The sequence below is a fragment of the Panicum virgatum genome, chromosome 9K, assembly GCF_016808335.1.
Source record: "Panicum virgatum strain AP13 chromosome 9K, P.virgatum_v5, whole genome shotgun sequence".
NCBI classification, from domain to species: Eukaryota; Viridiplantae; Streptophyta; class Magnoliopsida; order Poales; family Poaceae; genus Panicum; species Panicum virgatum.
The window spans coordinates 50,330,590-50,351,179 of NC_053144.1; the positions used below are offsets into that span (position 1 = coordinate 50,330,590).

General features: G+C 46.4%; 3 protein-coding genes across 3 annotated transcripts; 2 read left to right on the plus strand and 1 right to left on the minus strand.

Annotated features, from left to right (window-relative positions):
- The first annotated feature begins 2,906 nt into the window (after positions 1-2,906).
- Positions 2,907-7,050, plus strand: LOC120652001 (pentatricopeptide repeat-containing protein At4g21300-like). Its single transcript, XM_039929682.1, has 2 exons — positions 2,907-5,867; positions 6,268-7,050. The coding sequence occupies exon 1, from the start codon at positions 3,169-3,171 to the stop codon at positions 5,587-5,589; it is 2,421 nt and encodes an 806-aa protein (XP_039785616.1). The 5' UTR covers positions 2,907-3,168; the 3' UTR covers positions 5,590-5,867; positions 6,268-7,050.
- A 3,570-nt stretch (positions 7,051-10,620) lies between these two features.
- Positions 10,621-12,890, minus strand: LOC120652002 (desmethyl-deoxy-podophyllotoxin synthase-like). The gene is made up of 2 exons (XM_039929683.1): positions 11,881-12,890; positions 10,621-11,315 (listed from the first exon to the last, which is right to left on the minus strand). Exons 1-2 carry the CDS (start codon positions 12,802-12,804, stop codon positions 10,701-10,703), a joined length of 1,539 nt encoding a protein of 512 aa, XP_039785617.1. The 5' UTR covers positions 12,805-12,890; the 3' UTR covers positions 10,621-10,700.
- A 2,631-nt stretch (positions 12,891-15,521) lies between these two features.
- On the plus strand, positions 15,522-19,225 carry LOC120652003 (pentatricopeptide repeat-containing protein At4g31850, chloroplastic-like). The gene has a single exon (XM_039929684.1). The coding sequence runs from the start codon at positions 15,735-15,737 to the stop codon at positions 19,008-19,010; it is 3,276 nt and encodes a 1,091-aa protein (XP_039785618.1). The 5' UTR covers positions 15,522-15,734; the 3' UTR covers positions 19,011-19,225.
- Positions 19,226-20,590: the final 1,365 nt, after the last annotated feature.

The window sequence follows — 20,590 nt, forward strand, 5'->3', positions numbered from 1 at the left end:
TGGGTTGAAACCAGTCGGGTACTCGGCATAATTTATGTTCTGACTGAAGGCTGGGAAACGATCAGTTTCATCCGCAGGTCGTCGATGACGTTTGGCATTGATGATGTCCCGTGCGTCGTTAGGATATCTGTCATGTCATGGCTTCTCGAAGGGCCAGCATGATAGCTCTCATCCTGGTACCTAGGCCGGGGCTGGCCACGCGGGTGGTTGCCTTGATTTGCCTCCTGATGGCCCTTCTGTTTAGCAGGGGTCCGGCTGTTGTGGGAAACAGATGGAGCCGGGTTCTGTCACCCAATCTGACGCAAGGCATCTCTGGTCAAGCGCAGAATTTCACGAATTTGAGGAGTGTCTAGCAATGCTTGCATCAATATAGCTGCTTTAGCCAGGTTGATCAAAGGACTGTCGAAAGCATTGTCGGCTGCTTCGTCTAGGTCTTGTTGCAGATTTCGCGGTCCATGTGGAGCTGGAGCGCGCTGAGCTCGAGCAGTCGTGTTTTTTCTGTGAGTAGCGCTGCGGCGGTTGCGTTGTCGCTGGCTTTCTCTATCTTGCTGGGATTCATCTTGCGGCGCGTTGACTAATAGCTCATCGTCTGATATTTGGTCCAGGTTTTCGTTGGCATATTGGTCAGCCCGAGAACCAAGTGCACTCCCTTCTCCGTGAAGCGAGACGTAGACCTGTCTGTCAGGGGTCGAATGAGTCGTGTTGTAATCGACCAAAGCAGTATCACCGACTTCTTCTCCTCTGACTGGAGAAAGAGGTCTGCCAGACTGGAAGGGTAGATCCTGTAGGCAGGCTACAATCAGTGTGTTATTAGGCATGCTGGTAAGTTCTGAATCCTTCCAGAAAACAACCCGGCTTTGTGGTGTGGCCAGTATAGTCAAGTTCCGGCAGCCGAGTAAATCCGAGTCGAAGTCAAAATCGTCGTCTGAGTCGGGGTAGGAGTCGAACAGGGGAGAAGTCCGAGTCCTAGTTTGGTTCCTTTGGTGAAGGAGTGCGGAGTACGACGTGGCTGAATTCTTCAGTCCGAAGGAAAAGCGAGTTGGTGTCGGGTCCGATAAGGACAAATTCTCGATTTCCTTAGCGATTCCGGGGAGAAGGATTTCGGTGGAAGTGATTTCGCCGAGTTGTTCTCGCTGGGGTGTCTCCGTGCTCGCGGGGTTGATCAGATGGCTCGAAAAACCTCCTGGTCCGTTGGCGATGCAGACCCACGAGCCGAACACGAAGGTGGTTCCGGCGTCGATCGCCGGGAAGCTGAATTCGAAGGATGCCATCGAATTCTTCTGTTGATCTTTGACGAGATACCCCACGGTGGGCGCCAGCTGTCGGTGTTTTACCATCGGGTTCTCCGAGGGGTATCCCGAGGAGAGTGGTTATGAGTAGGGACTCGCCGAGATCAGAACGCGATGGTGCAAGGAACACAAGGATTTAAACAGGTTCGGGCCGCCGGAGCGTAATACCCTACGTCCTGTGTGGTGGTTTGTATTCCCTTAGGTCTTGTTCGATGTTTTGAATGGGTCTCTGTTCGTCCTTATATAGTTTGGGGGGACATGGTTACATGGAAAGTCCTAACCGATCACGTTTAGAGTCCTACTCCGAGTGAGTCGGATAGTTTCCTTGTACTTAGGCTAGTCCCATTGCTATACGAGTAGTTACAGTAGAGTTAGGGGGTACCCATGCAGTACTCCCTACTCTATAATATTTCATGCCCGTGAGCAGTCCTGCTGCCCTGGGTCTGACATCCATCCCAACACACATCGCAACAGAAAAAAAAACGTATCGAGGGTCAAAATGTTTTTGGATATGCTTAGAAAAAATAATGTTAAGAAAACAGTCTTCTCACGGCACGTGTGTTTTTTCTTGCTGAATTTATCTAGAACCAATGGACCATATATATATAAGGTCTGTTTGAATGGAACAGTTGAGTGGTAAACGTTAGTACCTATTAGCACTTACATTTTTTTTGCTTAAGTTTTTAAATCTTGCTTAAGGTAGCTCACCCATTAGCACTCCCCTGTTCGAAGATTTAGCACTAAAAGTATAATACTTTTAGATATTAGCATTTGATCTAAATATCCTAGTTTAGTACTAGACTACTTCACTAGGAGTAGTACACACGTCACCGTCTAAAGAAACTCATCTGTGTACGTCGTTCCTGTCACCGTCAGGTACACCGTACACGGTAGCGCAAGTGCGCAACGCGCCGGCGCCCCGCAGCCTTTGCTCACTCGCCGTCGCCGAGTACCTGTCACGGGCTCACGCTCACGGTCACAGGCAGCGACGCCTCTATCTCAACCTCCACGTGCTCGCCCCCCTCGCGGCGTGTGCGGCTGCTGGCCTCGCGCGTACGCGAATCGCGAACGGCAGGAAGGCCCAAATTCTCTTTGATTAAATGTAAATAAATAAATAAATATATCGAGTTTAGAGAGATTCTTTTCCATCAAATGTGAAACAAAACTTGAAAGCTCAACTCTCTAGGCAGTGTCTATTATTGACCAAACGGCGTGTAAAAATTCAAAAAAGTTTCTTTTGAAATCGAGGGAAACGGGAGAATTAATAGGTACTGCTAGTACAGGCGAGGCCAAATTAATATGATTTTTCATCCAGTCAAGCTACCGAAGAAAACTGGAAAATCAAACAGGCCAGTAGAAAACTGGAAAATCAAACTGGAAAACGGGCTCTTTGTTCTTGGTGTGGAGGTCCATTTCGGCCCAGTTTCCAGCCCATTACGATTGCACGCTCTCTCTCTCTCTCCCCCCTCCTTGGGCCGAAGGCTCAAGGCCTCAAGCCGGGGCGCCGCCGCCTCCGAGGCCTCCGACTCCGAGTCCCACTCGCGCCGCCGCCGCCGCCTCAGGGGCCGGTGATCGCCGCCGATCCTCGCGGGACGCCGCATCCCTGGGTCGCGGCACCAACCGCAAGCGGTTTCCCGCCGGTACGACTCGCCAGGGTTCGGCCTCCAACATTCCCGCGGACCGCGAGCCCCCACCGCCTGGCTGCGAGCTCCTGCGGGCGTCCCCCGGCTCGCCGCGGGTCCGTTCCACGTCCTTTTGTACCCCAGGCGCACAATACTGCGTCCTCAGGTGAATGCTCTATCACTGGAGCTGCACCATAGAGCCGTATCATGCGCTTCAATTTGAGGGCAATTACTAGCTACCTGTTTTTCTTCTGTATATGCAATCACGAGGGATGCTAACAATAAGAGGTTTATCCAAGAGCGCTGCTGCAAGGACCGATAAGGTTGCGGCGCTGAAGCTGTGCAGGAGGTTATTGGGATTTGCTGCTGGTGCAAATTCTGGGTACAGTAGGCCATCTGATGTTGATGAGTTTGCTGTGTTGTTCCAAAACTGCGCAGATGTGAGGTCTCTGAAGAAGCTCCATGCTCGCGTTCTCACACTTGGACTTGGCAGGGATGTTACTCTTGGCTCTGAAATTCTGATTCGTTACGCCAGTCTAGGCATCCTGCCCAAGACAAGCCTTTGGTTCCAAGGCTTTTTAAACGATGATCTTGCCCAGTGGAGTTCGGCCATGGTTGACATTTTTAGAGCTGGTTATGCAGAGGAAGTTATTCTTTTGTACAGGGGATTGAAGCTGCGTCAGATTGGCTTGGATGAGAAAACTGTTACTTTTGGGTTGAAAAGCTGCACTGAACTCCGAAATTTGTTATTGGGTAAAGGAATGCATGCAGACTCACTGAAGCTTGGCCTCAGTAGGGATAAATTTGTTTGTTCTTCTCTTGTTGGGTTATACTCTAAGCTTGCCAGGATGGCTGATCCGCATAAGGTGTTCGAAGAGATTTTGGACAAGGATATTGTTTCTTACACCTCGATGATCACTGGTTATTCTGAAAATATGGATTCTATTTCTTGGAATGCATTTGAAATTGCCAGTGACATGCTGCAGAGCAACTTGGAAGTAAACCGTGTGACTCTGGTTAGCTTACTGCAAGTTGCTGGTAATTTGAGAGCAATTAGAGAAGGCAAATCAGTACATTGCTATTCCATAAGGAGAGGAATTGGTGTCTTAGATGAAGTTCTAGAGACCAGCCTTGTTCACATGTACACTCGATGTGGAGCTTACCAATTAGCATCTGCTGTCTTGAAGAATTCTATGCAAGTTGTGGCTTCCTGGAATGCATTGCTTGCTGGTCTTGTTCAAACCGGACAGAGTGGAAATGCAATCCATCATTTCTCTGTCATGCTGCATGAGCATAAGGCAATTCCAGATTCTGTAACCTATGCAAATGTAATTTCTGCATGTGCTGAGCTACACAATTATGGCTGCGCTGCCAGTGTTCATGCCTATCTAATTAGAAGATCTATTCCTCTAGATGTAGTTTTGGCCACAGCCCTTATCGAGGTATACTTCAAATGCACTAGAATTATGAGATCCAGGCATCTCTTCGATCAATTGATGGTTAATGATGTTGTCTCCTATAACACTATGATCTATGGTTATCTCCAAAGTGGTATGGCCAATGACGCCATTACATTACTTAAAGAAATGATGGCAGAATGTGTTGCACCGAATTCTGTGACTGTTCTTAGTCTGCTTGCAGCTATTGCTGATCACAAAGATTTTGTTAGAGGGAGGTGGATTCACGGATTTGCAATTAGGCATGGATTTTGTTCAGATGTTGACATTGCAAATCAAATTACACGTATGTATTCTTGCTGTGGAAAGATTGCAGCAGCAAGGATTGTATTTGCTTCATTGGAAAAGAAAATTTTGATTTCATGGACAGCCATGATGATAGGATGCTTATTCGGCAGACATTGTGGTGAAGCCATTCGATTATTGCAATTAATGCAGCAACATGGTGTGAAGCCTGATTCTGTCACTGTTATGGCTGCAGCTCAGGCTGCTTCTGATCTTCGACATTTGAAAGGTGTAAAACAAATTCATTGTTTTGTCTACCGTGCCTTGTTGGAGAAAGATACAAAGACTGCAAATTCTCTAATAACTGCATATGCCAAATGTGGAAGGTTGGATTTATCTGTAGGTTTGTTCTTATGTTTGGAGAACAGAGACCTAGATTCATGGAATGCTTTGATCAGTGCTTACGGGATGCATGGGTTTTATATTAAGGTGCTTGAAATGTTTAAGCTAATGGAAGAAGGAAACATTAATCCTGATGGGTTAACATTTTCCTCAGTACATTCTGCATGCAGTCATGTTGGCCTAGTTAAGGAGGGTTTGCGTATTTTTCAGTCGATGACCTCTATGTATTCAGTTCTTCCACAGGAAGAGCATTATGGTTGCATTGTTGACTTACTGAGTCGAGCAGGGCATCTCGAAGAAGGATACAAGCTCATAAAGTTATCTACCTTAAATGACAGATCTAGTGTACTTTGTGCTTTGCTCTCTGGATGCAGAACTCATGGAAATACAATACTTGGACAGATTATTAGCGATGAGTTCCTTGAGCTCGAACAGAATCCAGGTACTTATGCTTTGATTTCAGAAGTATTTGCTCAGAAAGGACAATGGAATAAATCAGCTAATATAAGGAATATAGCAAAAGAAAGTGGGTTGAGAAAACTTCCTGGTTCTAGTTTCATTGAATCAGTGGAGAAAGCTAACAATCTGCGTTAAAGAGGTGCATGAACATCGCATATAGGCCCCTTTATTATGGCACTTGAATCACTATTCAATCTTGATATGGAGCAAAATTCTGTTATGTGCTGAAAGCTTGAATCATTTTAGCAGAAAACTGCAAGGTTTGTAGTTCTTTCACTGAATATGCACACATGTCCTCTATTGACTTCTTATGACGAAAAAAAAGAGATGAATCATCATGTTTGGACATGCTTATTATTTCATTCCTTCAAGGATCAAGCTGGATATTTGAAAAACGCAAGTAGCAGACAATGGTATGTTAGCACAGGCTTGGCTTGATTTTTCTGCTTTACATTATTTCTCTTGTTGAGTCTCATTCGAAGATCAAACAGCTGTGTTTAGTTCCAGAATATTGAGTATTTGCCGAAAATTATTGTCCCAATAAAATCCTGAAGTGACCAAATTAAAGCATCTCTGTCGATTTTTTTTTTCTAATTTAGACTTGTATTGGTTGTAGAAAATTACATTTTGCAATTTGTGATTGCTTAGCCAGCGGGCCTACTTAGTACGTAGCTTGGGATTTAAGGTCTTGTCATTGTTGTACAATTACTTACTACCGGATGTATGACCTGCTATATATTGCTAGTTAAGTTTTAGTTCATGTTTCATGACATATGTTTCTGATAAATGATAATGATTCTTAAACTGTCACAGAAAAGGGAAGGAATGCTAGCTTGGATGTGCCAGGTTGCATAAATGCCCTACTGGATGACAAGTGGATGAAGGTACTATATGGAACTTTAACCGGATGATGACATGAGAAATCGTGGCAGAGGATGCTATTAGTAACCTCATGACATTTATTCTGCTGAACCAAGTACTGTAGGGAGCCTACATGAGTCTCATAGTCAGTGAGGCAAATGCAAGGCTGACAGCATATAGAGATTGGAGCTTCGGCGCATAGTGAACTCATGTCAATCGCCCTAAGGTTGGCACCATCAGGAAGAAGCGCCTAATCAAAGTGGTACAGGAGATTCGCCAGTGTGAGCTCCATGGTTGTGATCACGAATAAAGCTCCTGGACATTGCCTGCATCTACAGCTCCAAATGGGATGAACTCAAAGTATGTTCACTTGTAGTTTGGTGTGCTGCTCTCAAACCTTTCTGGCCTCAACTTGTCGGCCGTGCCCCAATATTTTGGGCCCCTCGCAACTGCGAAGGTGTTGATTGAGACCGAGGAACCCTTGGTACGTAGCCCATGATCCGGCAATTTTCTTGGCTGGCACGAAGAATCAACAGAGCAGTTGGACGTAAACCTTTAGAGTCTCCTTGATGACCATCCTTAGGTAGGGGAGGTTGCCAAGGTTTTGCGTTGGTCATATTAAAGGTGTAGTTGGTTGAGTTGTGTCTTTTGGAAAAGTAACTGTGGGATGTGACTGTGGAAAAAGATGTTGTGACGTATGGGCTGTGAGAAAACCGAAAGCCGTTTGGTATTTTAGTTGGCAGCCGTGGCTTTTGAAAAAACCTGCTAAACGAACACCGCATGTCATCCATAATCCTCCTCACCCATCTCTCTCCCTCTCTCACCGCCCCTTCTCCCTCCTCCCTCTCAACGCGCGAAGGAGCGGCGCACCGGAGGAGCCCGCGGCCTAGGTGCGGCGCGGCTGCCGGCCTCGCACCGGAGCTCGCACCCACAGCGACGCTCTCCCCCCACGACGGAGCTCGCAGCGGTACCCATGCAAGAGGCGGAGCTCACAGCGGTACCCATGCAAGAGGCGGAGCTCGCGCCGGCAGGGCCGGTGGCAGGGGTCGCGCGCACCTCGCGGCGGAGCTGGCGGACCTCGCACGCACCTCGCGGTGGAGCTCGTGTCGGCGGGGCTCCCGCCTGGCGGACCTCGTGGGAGCGGGCTCGTGTGCTGGCAGTGGTTGAGGGGTGGTGGCGCGCCATTAGACCTCGCAAGGCAACAGACGGAATCAAAAGAAAAACAAATCGGTACCAACATAACCAGTGGAAGTGGGTAATTTTTTTAAACTTTCCACAGCCACAGCCAGGAATGCAGGGGAACCTACTTTTGGATTTGTACTAAAAAAAAGGTGGCTTTGGGCAAAAGCAGATATAGATTTTGGGCCCTTTATATATATATATATATATATATATATATATATATATCGGGGAAGTCGTATCCCTTCACGAGTGGATTACAAAAAGGATTCCTAATTGCTGATCTAAACCTACTCAAGCAGACCGTTCAGCCTCGGTATTTGCTAATTTTGGCTGTCAACATTTTCCTTTGTTGAAAGGGACGTGAATATATTATCGCAAGAGAAGAGAAGAGGATAAGATCATGAGCAACGGAATTCTCCAACAGCTAGCCATGCGAGAACGGCATCTTATCTTTTCAATTGGAGGTAAGATGCTACTTCATCTATTTCAAATTATAGATCATTTTAGCAAATTTTGATATATAATTTTTGCTATATATCTAGATATATAAATGTATAATAAAAATTATGTATTTAAATATGTTAAACAACCTACAACTTGGAATGGAGGGAATAGTAACTAAGAATAGTTTTAAGTTGCTACGAGCCAGGCACCGAATATTCCCATCTATTCCAAATTATACGTCATTTTGAATAGCACATATTTAGATATATAGAAAAAATTATATATCAAGAAAAATAAAAATGATATATAATTTGGAATGAGTGGTGCTGGGTTCTAAGTTGTGAAGCCCAGACAGAATCGGGAAAGGTTTACAACGATAAACTTATTGTTGTTTGTTCTGTCTGTGAAAAATCCACATCCTACTATGGATTTGGTCTAATCAATTAGAACTAGGCGTATAGCACGCGCATTTGCGCGGCTAGTATCGAAAATTCAAAAATTTGCAAGTCGTTGTATCCTTACTTAAAGGTTATACTAATTTTTTTACCATACATCATCCTGTTTATTATCGTAAATTATGTCTTATTGTTGATTCAAACAATTCAACTATAATCTACCTATAATAACAATTTGATTTGTTGAGCTTTAATAATATTATGCAAATAATTGTTCTTATTTTCATTTTATTTTGATTGATTGTTGTTAGCATTAGTTTTTATTAATAATATATATTTTTAACTGATACATAGCTAAATGATATTTTATATTTAATTTTTCATAATAGCATTGGTAGGTGATTTTTAATTAGGCACAGGGGTATTTTAGGCTAATTTTTATCGTAATGGCAGTGGTGGGTAATTTTTATTTTTCTATTTTTCTCCAATTAACGTGAGAATTCTAGGCCTTGAGAGCGAACGTGGAGGCTCCCTTTGTTGGCCAAATAATAAGATAAAGATAGATTAAATTGTTCTTTAATTTATTATCTGATATGGCACCGTGTTGAAACCTAATCGATGACAGAAGAAAACAAGCAATCAACTAGACAAAATATACATGCGAGCCACGTGAGAAGTTTTGAGCTTTACGGAGCCGTAATAAGCGACAAGTGATGACAGCCATACTTGAATATACATGATATACTTGAATATACATGATGCTGCAAATGAGGGATGGATAAACATAAAGTATTCCATCATTGACTGGAAAGCGGTGAAACCCCTCCTTGTGACCTTTTGGTTCACGTGGTGGTGGTCTGAAGAACTCAACTCTCAAGACCAGACTGTGTGTCCCAAAGCGTAGAAAGAAAAAAAGTAAAATATACTGGGGTCCTTAAACTAGTGAGGGTGTGTCAAGTAGGTCCACGAACTCCGAAAATGCAGATTCGCCCCCCTAATCTAATTAAGTGTGTCACTGGAGGTCCAAAACCCCTTTGACCGGGTCTGACCGCCTACGTGGCCCGCCACGTCGGTCCTCCGCCGCTCGCGATGCCGGCACGCCGCTCCTCGCCACGCCGACAGGCCGGAGCTGCTGCCGGGCCTCCCGCGTGCCGCCGTCGTGGAGCACCGTCGCCCGCCTCCGCCATGGCCGCCGCCGTGCGCGTGCCGGCGTCGTCGCTCCACGGCGCAGTCTCCAGCCCGCCATGAGAGCAGCGAGGGGGCGCGCCCGCCGCAGGCCGCCGAGCCGCGAGGAGGGGCGCCGGCCAAGGCGGGAGGTGGCGCCGCCAGATCCCGCCGAGGAGGTAGGAGCGCCGGATCCCGCGGGATCCCGTCTGCACCGCCCTCCCCGCTGCCCTCTGCGAACGCCATCCGCGCAAGCCGTCCTCCGCGAACGCCACCCTCCTCCAGATCCCGGAGCTCGGTTGCCGGAGTCGCCGCCGCCCGCTCGAGGAGCCAAGCCGCCGGCGGGCAGGAGCGGGCACCGCGAGCTCCGCCGCCAGGGGGCAGGTGCTAGCGCCGGTCCGCGCGCGCGGAGCTCCGCCTCGCCGCCGTGGTCACCCCGCCGGGCACCCGCGCGCCATGACCGCCGTCCCGCCGCCGCGTAGGGGCTCGCGCAGGCCGGGGGAGGAAGAAGAAGGGAGGAGAGAGGGAGGAGGCCGACATATGGGCCCCACATGTAAGGATCCACATCACGAGCGGCGGAGGACCGACGTGGCGGGCCACGTAGGCGGGCAAACCCGGTCAAAGGGGTTTTGGACCTCCAGTGACACACTTAATTAGATTAGGGGGCCGAATCTGTATTTTCAGAGTTCATGGACCTACTTGACACACCCTCACTAGTTTAAGCACCACCAGTGCATTTTACTCAAAGAAAAACTAACTACCCTATAAACACCCGCGCGACGAATTCGGATCCCCACCCTCTCCGGCGCCGGACCGGCCGCCGGAGAGGAGGGGATCCGGCGGAGTCACCGTCAGGACCTCTGTTCGCCTCCGATTCGCCCTCCTCCTCTCGACTTTACTGTAGCAGGGATAAGGATGGAGAACTACATTACATTGTAAAAGAGTTCCATGCTGGGAGTAACCGTGGACTCATATGTACTGCTATAGTGAATTTTCTTTCAGGTTCAGCCCCTATTTTTGCTGAGCTGAACCGAAGTAGGAGTACTCCTAAACAACAACCCGGAGCTGCTATATGAAACTTTGGCTTGGAGGAAATATAACTGGATGATGACATGAGACATCGCGGCAGAGGATGCTGTTAGTGACCTCATCACATTTATTCTGCTGAAACATAGGGTCCCTACATGAGTCTCGTACCACTTAGTGAGGCAAATGCAAGGCTGGCAACATACAGAGATTGGATCTCCTGCGTATAGTGAGCCCGAACACCTCACTCATGTCGAGGGCCTTCGGGTCGGCGCCATCAGGAAGCGCCCAATCGAAGTGGTACAGGAGGTTCGCCAGTGTGAGCTCCATGGTTGTGGTCGCGAACAGAGCTCCCGGACACTGCCTGCGCCCAGCTCCGAATGGGATGAACTCGATGTCTGTCCACTTGTACTCCGGCGTGCTCCTCGCAAACCTCTCTGGCCTGAACTCGTCGGCCTTGTCCCAGTATTTTGGGTCCCTCGCAACTGCGAAGGTGTTGATGAAGACGGGGGAACCCTTGGGTATGTCGTAGCCCATGATCCGGCAGTTTTCTTGGCTGGCACGAAGAATCAACGGAGCAGCTGGGCGTAGCCTTAGAGTCTCCTTGATGACCATCCTTAGGTAGGGGAGGTCGCCAAGGTCTGCGTTGGTAATAGTGACTCTTCCCTGGCCGAGCTTTTGTCGGATTTCACACGTTGCCCTTGACATGGCCTGTGGATCCCTGATGAGCTCCGCCATGACCCATTCTAGTGTACTGGCCGTGGTGTCCGTAGCTGCTCCAAATATGTCCTGGAATAATGTGAAGCTCATCAGTGATTGTAACCATGAACATTTATTGGATACCTACATGTGCAAACAATGCAAGACATAAAAAGAAAAAATAAAAATAAATCTGTTGTTATTAATTTTGTGGTATATGATGACTCACAAATTATTATTGGATTAATTGATTGTTGAACAAGGTGCACACTTATACAATAAGATCAACTCCAACAGATTGATCTTGCCCTTTTTTCTTTCCACTTTTTCTCAATATAGGAAATTGATGTTGAAAAAACCTACTCCAGCAGATTGATTTTCCTTATCCTTTTCCCCTTTATTTTTTCTCAATCCCTAATAATTTCTCTCCAATCCCTAATAGAAAGGGGAAACATCGCATCTCCCTTTCCATATAGAAAGGGAGAAAATCAATCTGCTGGAACACTTCTTTCATATATGTTGAAATTGAGAAAGGGGATTTCTCTATATGGTGAGAAAAGAAAAAGAGGAAGATCAATCTATTGGAATTGCTAAGAAAGTACTTTTTGTAAAAAATGAATTAGAGGGAGATGATGCAGTCTTTAATTGCACTTACGGAGATAACGGCGCTGATGATCTCCGTGGTGAGGGGCAAGGTGAGGGATCCTTCCTCCTGCAGCCGGAGAAGCACGTCGAGCAGGTCCTCGTCTTGAACGTCGGCATCTGCGACGGGAGTTGTGGTCCTCCGCTTCTCCATGCGCTCCTGGACGATACCGGCGGTGATGCTCACGACCCGGGCGTGGCTCCTCCTCAGATCACGCGCGGCGCAGCTCAGCCAGCGCGCCAGCCGTGACGACGGGAACAGGTCCGGCAGGCTGAACCCTCCCGCCAACGTCGCCACCGCCTCGAGCGCCCGGAGGTACGCCTCCTGCTGCCGGCACTCGCCGCCGAACACCGCCCTCGCGATGACGTTGTTGGCGAGCGCCGTCAGTACCTGGCTGAGGTTGACCGCCGCCGGCGAGGCCGACGCCGCGGCGGCGGACTCGACGAGGCGCGACACCTCGGCCTGCCGGATGCGCTCCATGCGCCGCACCTGCCTGGCGCTGAGCAGCTCGACCACGCAGACCTTGCGCATCTGCCGCCAGTGTTCCCCGTAGGGGGCGAAGATGATGCCCTTGCCGCCGAAGCCGACGACGTCCACCATCGCGCCCTGCGGCCGGCTGGCGAAGACGGGATCGTGGGTTCTCATCACCTCCGCGGCCGCCTCCGGGGAGGAGACGACGACGGTGGGCACCTCGCCGAGCCGGAGCAGCATCAGCGGGCCGTGCCGGCGCGCCAGGCGGAGCAGCGCGCGGTGCGGGGGCGCGCCGGCGAGGTGGTGGAGGCTGCCGATGACGGGGAGGTTCCACGGCCCCGGGGGGAGCCTTGCACCGGCCGTTTCTTTGCCATCCAGCGCCAGCAGTCTGAAGAGCAAGGAGAGGAAGATCGTGGCTACTAGAGCGGCTAGAGGCAAGCAGCTGCCGAAGAAGAGCTCATCCATGGCAGCTGGTGCTGCTGACTGGTGCTCCAGTCCATAGGCTAGCTGGTTCCGACGACTGAGTCCATGGCAAGTTGGCAACTGCCGGCTGCCGCAAGAGATATTTATCGCTTGTGGCCGTCAGTGGTTCACATTATCACTGATTACTGATAGATTTTCAATAACTCCAATATTTCTGTATTACCGGCGTGAGTCCCGACTATCCCACAAACTTGTGCACATATCGGTGTTTTAAATTCAGCATGCCATCCGACTATCCCACAAGCTTGTGCACATATTTTAAGCTAATGAGTACTAAAAAGGACATGTGACCATCTTTTAATCTTAAACCATTCGTTTGTTTTTATTCCACCATCCAACTCTTCGAGCTCTAGCGAGAACCGATGCAGCCGACATATCTCCCTACTGGCTATTTTCTTTCATTTTTCTATGTTATTATGTGTAGATTTTTAGGCTATATAGTTTGAAAAATATGTGTTCATTTCTTCACAAAATGAGAGTTTTTCTCTAAATTTTATTCGGAAAATTTTGATATCACCGATTCCGATATATCTGATATTCCTATTTATCACTAACCTCCGATATTTAAATTTATCGATAATATAAACCCTGGCCGTCACTAGAATATGCATCGCAAGAGAGGAGAGCAGGACAAGACCTCGAGCAATAGAATCCACCACCAGAAAACCATGCGAGACAAATGACCTACGGCATCTAGGAAGCATCTACGTACTAGGACTCTAGGAGGTTCATTATCTAAAAAGAGGACTCTTTTTTTTTGAGAGAGAGAGAGCTAAAAGAAGGACTCTTGTCTGCACACTATCATCTGATACCTCGTCTCTTTAGGATGGATCAATCATCAATCGCTGACAGAATTTAAACTCTACAGCGGAGATGCACAATAACATACCGCACGTCTAATTATTTGTTTGTTCTCCTATGTCAGCAACTTTCAGTTCAGCAAATCAATGTACTATTCTAGCCAAAAATGTTTTCAATTAGCAAATAAAACAAGAGCGAGAGGTGCTAAAAGATCAATAGTAGGCCTGCTAATGGGTTAAAAAACCAACCCACATAACAATTAATTCTCGCAAAAATTAGAAACATCTGGTCATCAATCCGATAACTCCAATCATAATAGTTGTTGAATTGTTATCTTCTTTTTTTAGGAGGAGCTGTTATTTTTTCTAATAAACTATCCACCTCTTGCTACCATAAAAATAGACTAAAATAACCCTCTAAACATATATCTAAATTATCCACCACTGTTATTATAAAAAAAATCTAAAGTAACCCCCTAATCTTCATATAAATATTAAAGTGTACCAAAATAAAAATTCTAAATTACTATTTCTATCATTATTAATATGTGTCACCATGTATCCATGTATGACAGAAGAGATAAACACCCAATTCACGAATAAATGGTTCAATTAAATATATATCAAACATACATAGAAGTGTGATGCAAAATAAAATCTATTGTAACTAGATAATTATAATTATGTATTTTAGTGTATCTGTTAAACTATTTAATAGATAATTATTAACTATAAAATTTATTTTTATATTAATTCTAATTAGCCTGTGCGGGAGCACGGGTTGGGAGACTAGTATTATACAACGCATTTTGGACCCACTCTAACCTGCCCTCCCCGCATTCATCTATGCATCTATGCATGCCCAATTTTAATCCCCGACCTACTAAATCTGATATTTATAACCACTTTGATCCATCTATGCATGCCACATTTTAATCCACTCCATTATCAGGCCTAATCAATCTACTAAAATTTAAAAGTCTTTCTGCCTTGAATTCCTTCTTTATATTTGTATCTGTTCCTATTCATTCTTGCCCGCCACATGGATAACATATCTTCGACAGATTGACACTTTCCTGCCTCATTATAGCTATTGCACACTATGATGATCAAATGTTGCAGCAAGGCATCAAAGGCTGATGAAGCTGTGAACATATTTTTTGAAATGTTGGAAAATGGATGTGTTCCTGATGTTCTTGCAGTGAATTCTTTGATTGATACGCTCTACAAGGGCGGCAGGGGAAATGAAGCGTGGCAAATTTTCCATCATTTGAAAGAAATGAAAATTGAGCCCACTGATGGTACGTACAACACACTTCTGTCAGGATTAGGAAGAGATTGCACATTACCCTCATGACACTCATAGCTACACAAGTGCCACCAACATCAGGTTGCTATGCTACATCTTTGGGCTTCGGTCCCAGCCTCGTGATTCTCACTTCTCTTCGAACTTGTAAACATGTAGCGAAATAAAACTATTATTATCTTGTATTTTAGAGTCGATTGTAGCAATCTAAGAAATGTTGGTAAAACATGAGTCTTGTTGCACCCCATGCAGACTATTCCCTTCGTTTTAAACTATAGATCATTTTTGCTTTTCTAGATACATAGCATCTACTATGCACTAATTATACTTAGATACATTAGAAAAAATATATATCTTTAGAAAAATCAAAGTGACGTATAATTTAGAATGGATGGAGTATGTATTAAACCTGATGTCTCATTAAAAATCCAAAATTGTCGCGTAATTTTGTTCCTCTCACAAAATACAAGGATTTGGAGCCATGTTCACAGTCAATTCGTCGCGCAACGGCACAAGTCATACGGAAAAAGATACGGTTCCCGGATGACGTAAACCCCCGAGCCTGATCCTAAGCCGGGGTTCACTGGCGAGAAAAGTATCTGCCCATTATCCCCTGTCCATTTCCATTTCCTTCCGCCGCCACACCGCGGCGAGAGTGAGGTTGGCTGCCTCTGGCTGATCCTGATAATGAAACAAGAGCAGCTAACCGATTGCGGATTCCTCAGCTGAGCTCCTCGCCCTCTCACGTTTCTTGGGAAATTTCAGGCGTTGCTCTGCTCGCCATTGCTGCCGTCTGGAACGGCCACATGGAGCTCTGCTGCTCGGGCGTCCTCAGCGGCGCCACGCGAGCGCCGCCGCCGAGGAACCCAAGGCCCCGGAACATGGGGGCTCCGTCCACCGGGCTCCTCCTCGTGGCCCCGCCGAACCGGCGGCGGAGCGGCCGCGCCGGCTGCCGCCAGTCGGCCCCCCCGCCCGCGCCGCCCAGGGACGAGCGCCGCGCCGCGGGGGCGGAGAGCGTCGTCCACATGCTGCGGTCGGCGCCGGGCCCCGCCGAGGCCCTGGAGCTCTTCACGGCGGCGGCGCGGCAGCCCACGGCGGTCCACACCACGGAGTCCTGCAACTACATGCTGGAGCTTATGCGCGCCCACGGCCGCGTCGGGGACATGGCGCAGGTGTTCGACCTAATGCAGAGGCAGATCGTCAAGACCAACGTCGGCACCTTCGCCACCATCTTCAGCGGCGTCGGCGTCGAGGGCGGCCTCCGGAGCGCGCCGGTGGCGTTGCCGGTGATGAGGGAGGCCGGGATGTCCCTGAACGCCTACACGTACAATGGCTTGATTTATTTCCTCCTCAAGTCCGGCTTTGACAGAGAGGCCATGGAGGTCTATAAGGTGATGGTGGAGGACGGTATAGCGCCTAGCGTGAGGACCTACTCTGTGCTGATGGTGGCATTCGGGAAGAAGAGGGACGTGGACACGGTTCTCTGGCTGTTGAGCGAGATGGAGGCTCGCGGCGTCAAGCCGAATGTGTACAGCTACACCATCTGCATTCGGGTTCTTGGGCAGGCGGCAAGGTTTGATGAGGCGTACCGGATTCTTGGGAAGATGGAGAATGCAGGGTGCAAACCGGATGTTGTTACGCATACTGTGCTGATACAGATTCTCTGTGATGCTGGTCGGCTCAGTGATGCCAAAGATGTGTTTTGGAAGATGAAAGCTAGTGATCAGAAACCTGATCGTGTCACTTACATTACTCTTTTAGACAAGTGTGGTGACAGTGGTGACCCCCAGTCTGTGATAGAAATTTGGAATGCAATGGAAACTGATGGGTATAATGACAATATTGTTGCTTATACTGCAGTTGTGGATGCATTATGCCAAGTTGGGAGGGTTGATGAAGCTTTTTCTGTTTTTGAGGAGATGAAGCAAAAGGGTATATCGCCTGAACAGTATTCATACAACTCCTTAATATCTGGGTTTCTGAAAGCTGATATGTTTGACCGTGCCCTGGAGCTCTTGAACCATATGAATGTTCATGGCCCTAGTCCAAATGGCTACACACATGTCCTTTTCATTAATTACTATGGAAAATCTGGTCAATCTCTGAAAGCAATTCAAAAGTACGAGCACATGAAAAGCAAAGGGATTGTTCCGGATGTTGTTGCTGGCAATGCTGTTTTGTATAGCCTTGCTAGATCTGGCAGACTTGGAATGGCGAAAAGGGTCTTTTATGAATTAAAAGCCATGGGAGTTTCTCCAGACGCTATCACTTACACTATGATGATCAAATGTTGCAGCAAGGCATCAAAGGCTGATGAAGCTGTGAAGATATTTTCTGAAATGGTGGAAAATGGATGTGTTCCTGATGTTCTTGCAGTCAATTCTTTGATTGATACACTCTACAAGGGAGGCAGGGGAAATGAAGCGTGGCAAATTTTCCATCAATTGAAAGAAATGAAAATTGAGCCCACTGATGGTACGTACAACACACTTTTGTCAGGATTAGGAAGAGAAGGCAAAGTAAAGGAGGTAATGCATATGCTTGAAGAGATGAGCTCTAGTATTTACCCGCCAAATTTAATTACATACAACACAGTTCTAGATTGTCTCTGCAAAAATGGGGAAGTGAACTATGCAATAGATATGCTGTACAGTATGACTGCAAAAGGTTGCACACCGGACCTTTCATCTTATAACACTGTCATGTATGGCCTTGTTAAAGAGGACAGATTAGAAGAGGCATTCAGAATTTTTTGTCAAATGAAGAAGGTTCTTGCTCCAGATTATGCAACATTGTGTACTATCCTCCCAAGTTTTGTGAAAAATGGATTAATGAAGGAAGCTCTGCATGCTGTTAAGGAATACATTTTTAAGCCTGATTCTAATATGGATAAGTCGTCATTCCATTCACTTATGGAAGGGACACTGAAGAAGGCTGGTGTGGAAAAGTCAATCGAGTTTGCCGAAAATATAGCATCAAGGGGAATTCTCCTGAATGATTTCTTTTTATGCCCATTGATTAGGCATCTCTGTAAGCACAAGAAAGCTCTTGAAGCGCATGAACTCTCCCAAAAGTTCAAGAGTCTTGGAGTTTCACTAAAAACTAGCTCATATAATTCTCTTATCCGTGGCCTTGTGGATGAAAACCTGATTGATGTCGCTGAAGGCTTGTTTGCTGAAATGAAAAGCCTAGGATGTGGCCCAGATGAGTTCACTTACAATTTGATTCTTGATGCCATGGGAAAGTCAGCGCAGATTGAGGAAATGTTAAAAGTCCAAGAGGAGATGCATCGCAAGGGATTTGAATCAACTTATGTTACTTATAACACAATCATTTCAGGTCTTGTAAAATCAAAGAGGTTGGACCAGGCTATAGACTTGTACTACAATCTGGTGAGCGAAGGCTTTTCCCCAACACCGTGTACATATGGTCCTCTTCTTGATGGGTTGTTAAAAGCTGGGAAGATAGAAGAGGCAGAAAATCTTTTCAACGAGATGCTAGAGTATGGCTGCGAACCTAATTGCACCATCTACAATATTCTACTGAATGGACATCGAATAGCTGGTAACACAGAAAATGTTTGTCAGCTCTTTGAGAAGATGGTTGAGCAGGGAATAAACCCAGATATAAAATCCTATACAGTTCTTATCGACACCCTATGTACGGCAGGAAGATTAAATGACGGGTTGTCTTATTTTAGACAATTAGTGGAATTAGGACTTGAGCCTGATCTTATCACCTATAATTTGCTGATTGATGGCCTTGGCAAATCTGAAAGAATAGAGGAAGCAATCTCTCTCTTCAATGAGATGAAGGAAAAAGGAATTGCTGCGAACTTGTACACATACAATTCACTGATTCTTCACTTAGGGAAAGCAGGGAAGGCTACTGAAGCTGGTCAAATGTATGAAGAACTACTGATGAAAGGATGGAAACCTAACGTTTTCACATATAATGCCCTTATCAGGGGTTACAGTGTTTCTGGCAGTACTGAGAATGCATATGCTGCCTATGGCCGGATGATTGTTGGAGGGTGCCAACCTAATTCGAGCACTTACATGCAACTTCCAAATCAGTTGTGACTCAGGGGTTAGTTATAGTATGTACTTGGTTCTGTATAGTTTTGTCCATATCGGGAAAATGGTCAACTGTATATAGTAACTGATAGTTTATTTAACGTATTTAAGGGTACATTTAGATCTCACTCTACGTTATTGTTCCATTCTTGCTGGCCTAAATTTATGTAATACTACAATACAAGTTAAAGGAACCGTATCCTCCAATTTTTCTTGACACATTGAAAGCAGCAACACCCAACATATATTCATATATCATATTCATCTATGTTCACCGTGAAATAGATTGATCTGAAGTACAGCTACAGATTGATACAAGTTGGTTTTGTTTTACTATAATATGGTTTCTGTTTCTGCAGCCATTAATGTGCCACTGCATATAATTCCACCGATAAAATTATTCATGATTGTGGTGAACATAATCGCCTTTGAGACGTAATGGTGTCTTTGGGCTTTGTTCTATGCAAGCATTCATTCATTTGGTTGGCTTTGGAAATCATCTTGCCAGCTCAAACACAAAATATTCTTCTGGCTCATACAAAACAAACTCAGTACAAGAGACGTATTGCATAGAAGAAATATGGTCCTAGAAGATTATGGTTGTGCTATTTGTGCAACAGGTATAGAGGAATCAGTGGAACATCTTTTCTTAAGGTGTCTTTTTGCTGTTCAGTGCTGGAGAACTTTAGGTCTAAACAGTACCAGAAACATTGAGCCACTTTTGCTCATGGAGGTTTTCAAATCAAGGTTGAATGTGCCTTTCTTCATGGAGATCATTATTCTAATGTGCTGGAGTATTTGGGGATCTTGCAATGAGTATTTAGAAAGCTCAGCAAAGTTTTAAATTTCATTTTTCTTCAATTATACATAGGGCTAAGGAAAAGCATGTGCAAGCCATGAAAGCTTGGCTAGAATCTTTTGTAACATAAACTTTTTTTTTGCATTTAATATATATCAGTAGGGGGATCACCACTCCTGTTTCCTCAAAAAAAAAAAAAAGATAGCAGCGCTGAGTTGTCTGGCGCGTCAACCTCAATACTTATGCTTATTCATGTTATTAACCTTGCACGAATGATGGAAACAGTAACCAGCTCCCAGTTCCTTCCCCTTCTTTTCTCGAGTGCTACAGTACCCGAGGCGAAAGGGAGGGAGACGCCGCGTCCGGGGCCGATTCCGGCGGCCTCCTTCTTTTCCGGCGTCCGGTGCCGGAGAAGAAGGAGGGCGAGGAATCGGCCGCCGGTTGTGTTTACTTCCTAGGTAGTTTGTAGATCTAGGGTAGCTAGGTTTAGCTCGTCGTCATTTGGTGACGGCGGTGCTACAGTTCCGGGAGCGGTGGCGTTGGAGGAGCTGCTCCGTCGGAGAATAAAGGTCTTCTCCGACGACGATGGCGGTCTTGGCGTCGTCCTCGGAGGTCTTTTGCTGAGGTCTGTGCACCTCTCCTCTGCCGGCGATTTGGTGCGGTTTCTGTCGGCCGATTTAGGTCGTTCGTTTGGGGATCCGCTGGATCTGCTACGGCTGCTTTTCCTTCCGTTGTTTGGGGCTGTCGGCGCTTCTGTGCCTGCTGCTGCTACCGATGCGGCGGAGTG

Coding starts and splice junctions, on each gene's coding strand:
- LOC120652002 (XM_039929683.1), bottom strand. CDS start 12,804: ATGGATGAGCTCTTCTTCGGCAGCTGCTTGCCTCTAGCCGCTCTAGTA. Junction 11,316..11,880: donor TCATCAGCGCCGTTATCTCC/GTAAGTGCAATT, acceptor ACATTATTCCAG/GACATATTTGGAGCAGCTAC.
- LOC120652003 (XM_039929684.1), top strand. CDS start 15,735: ATGGAGCTCTGCTGCTCGGGCGTCCTCAGCGGCGCCACGCGAGCGCCG.
- LOC120652001 (XM_039929682.1), top strand. CDS start 3,169: ATGCAATCACGAGGGATGCTAACAATAAGAGGTTTATCCAAGAGCGCT.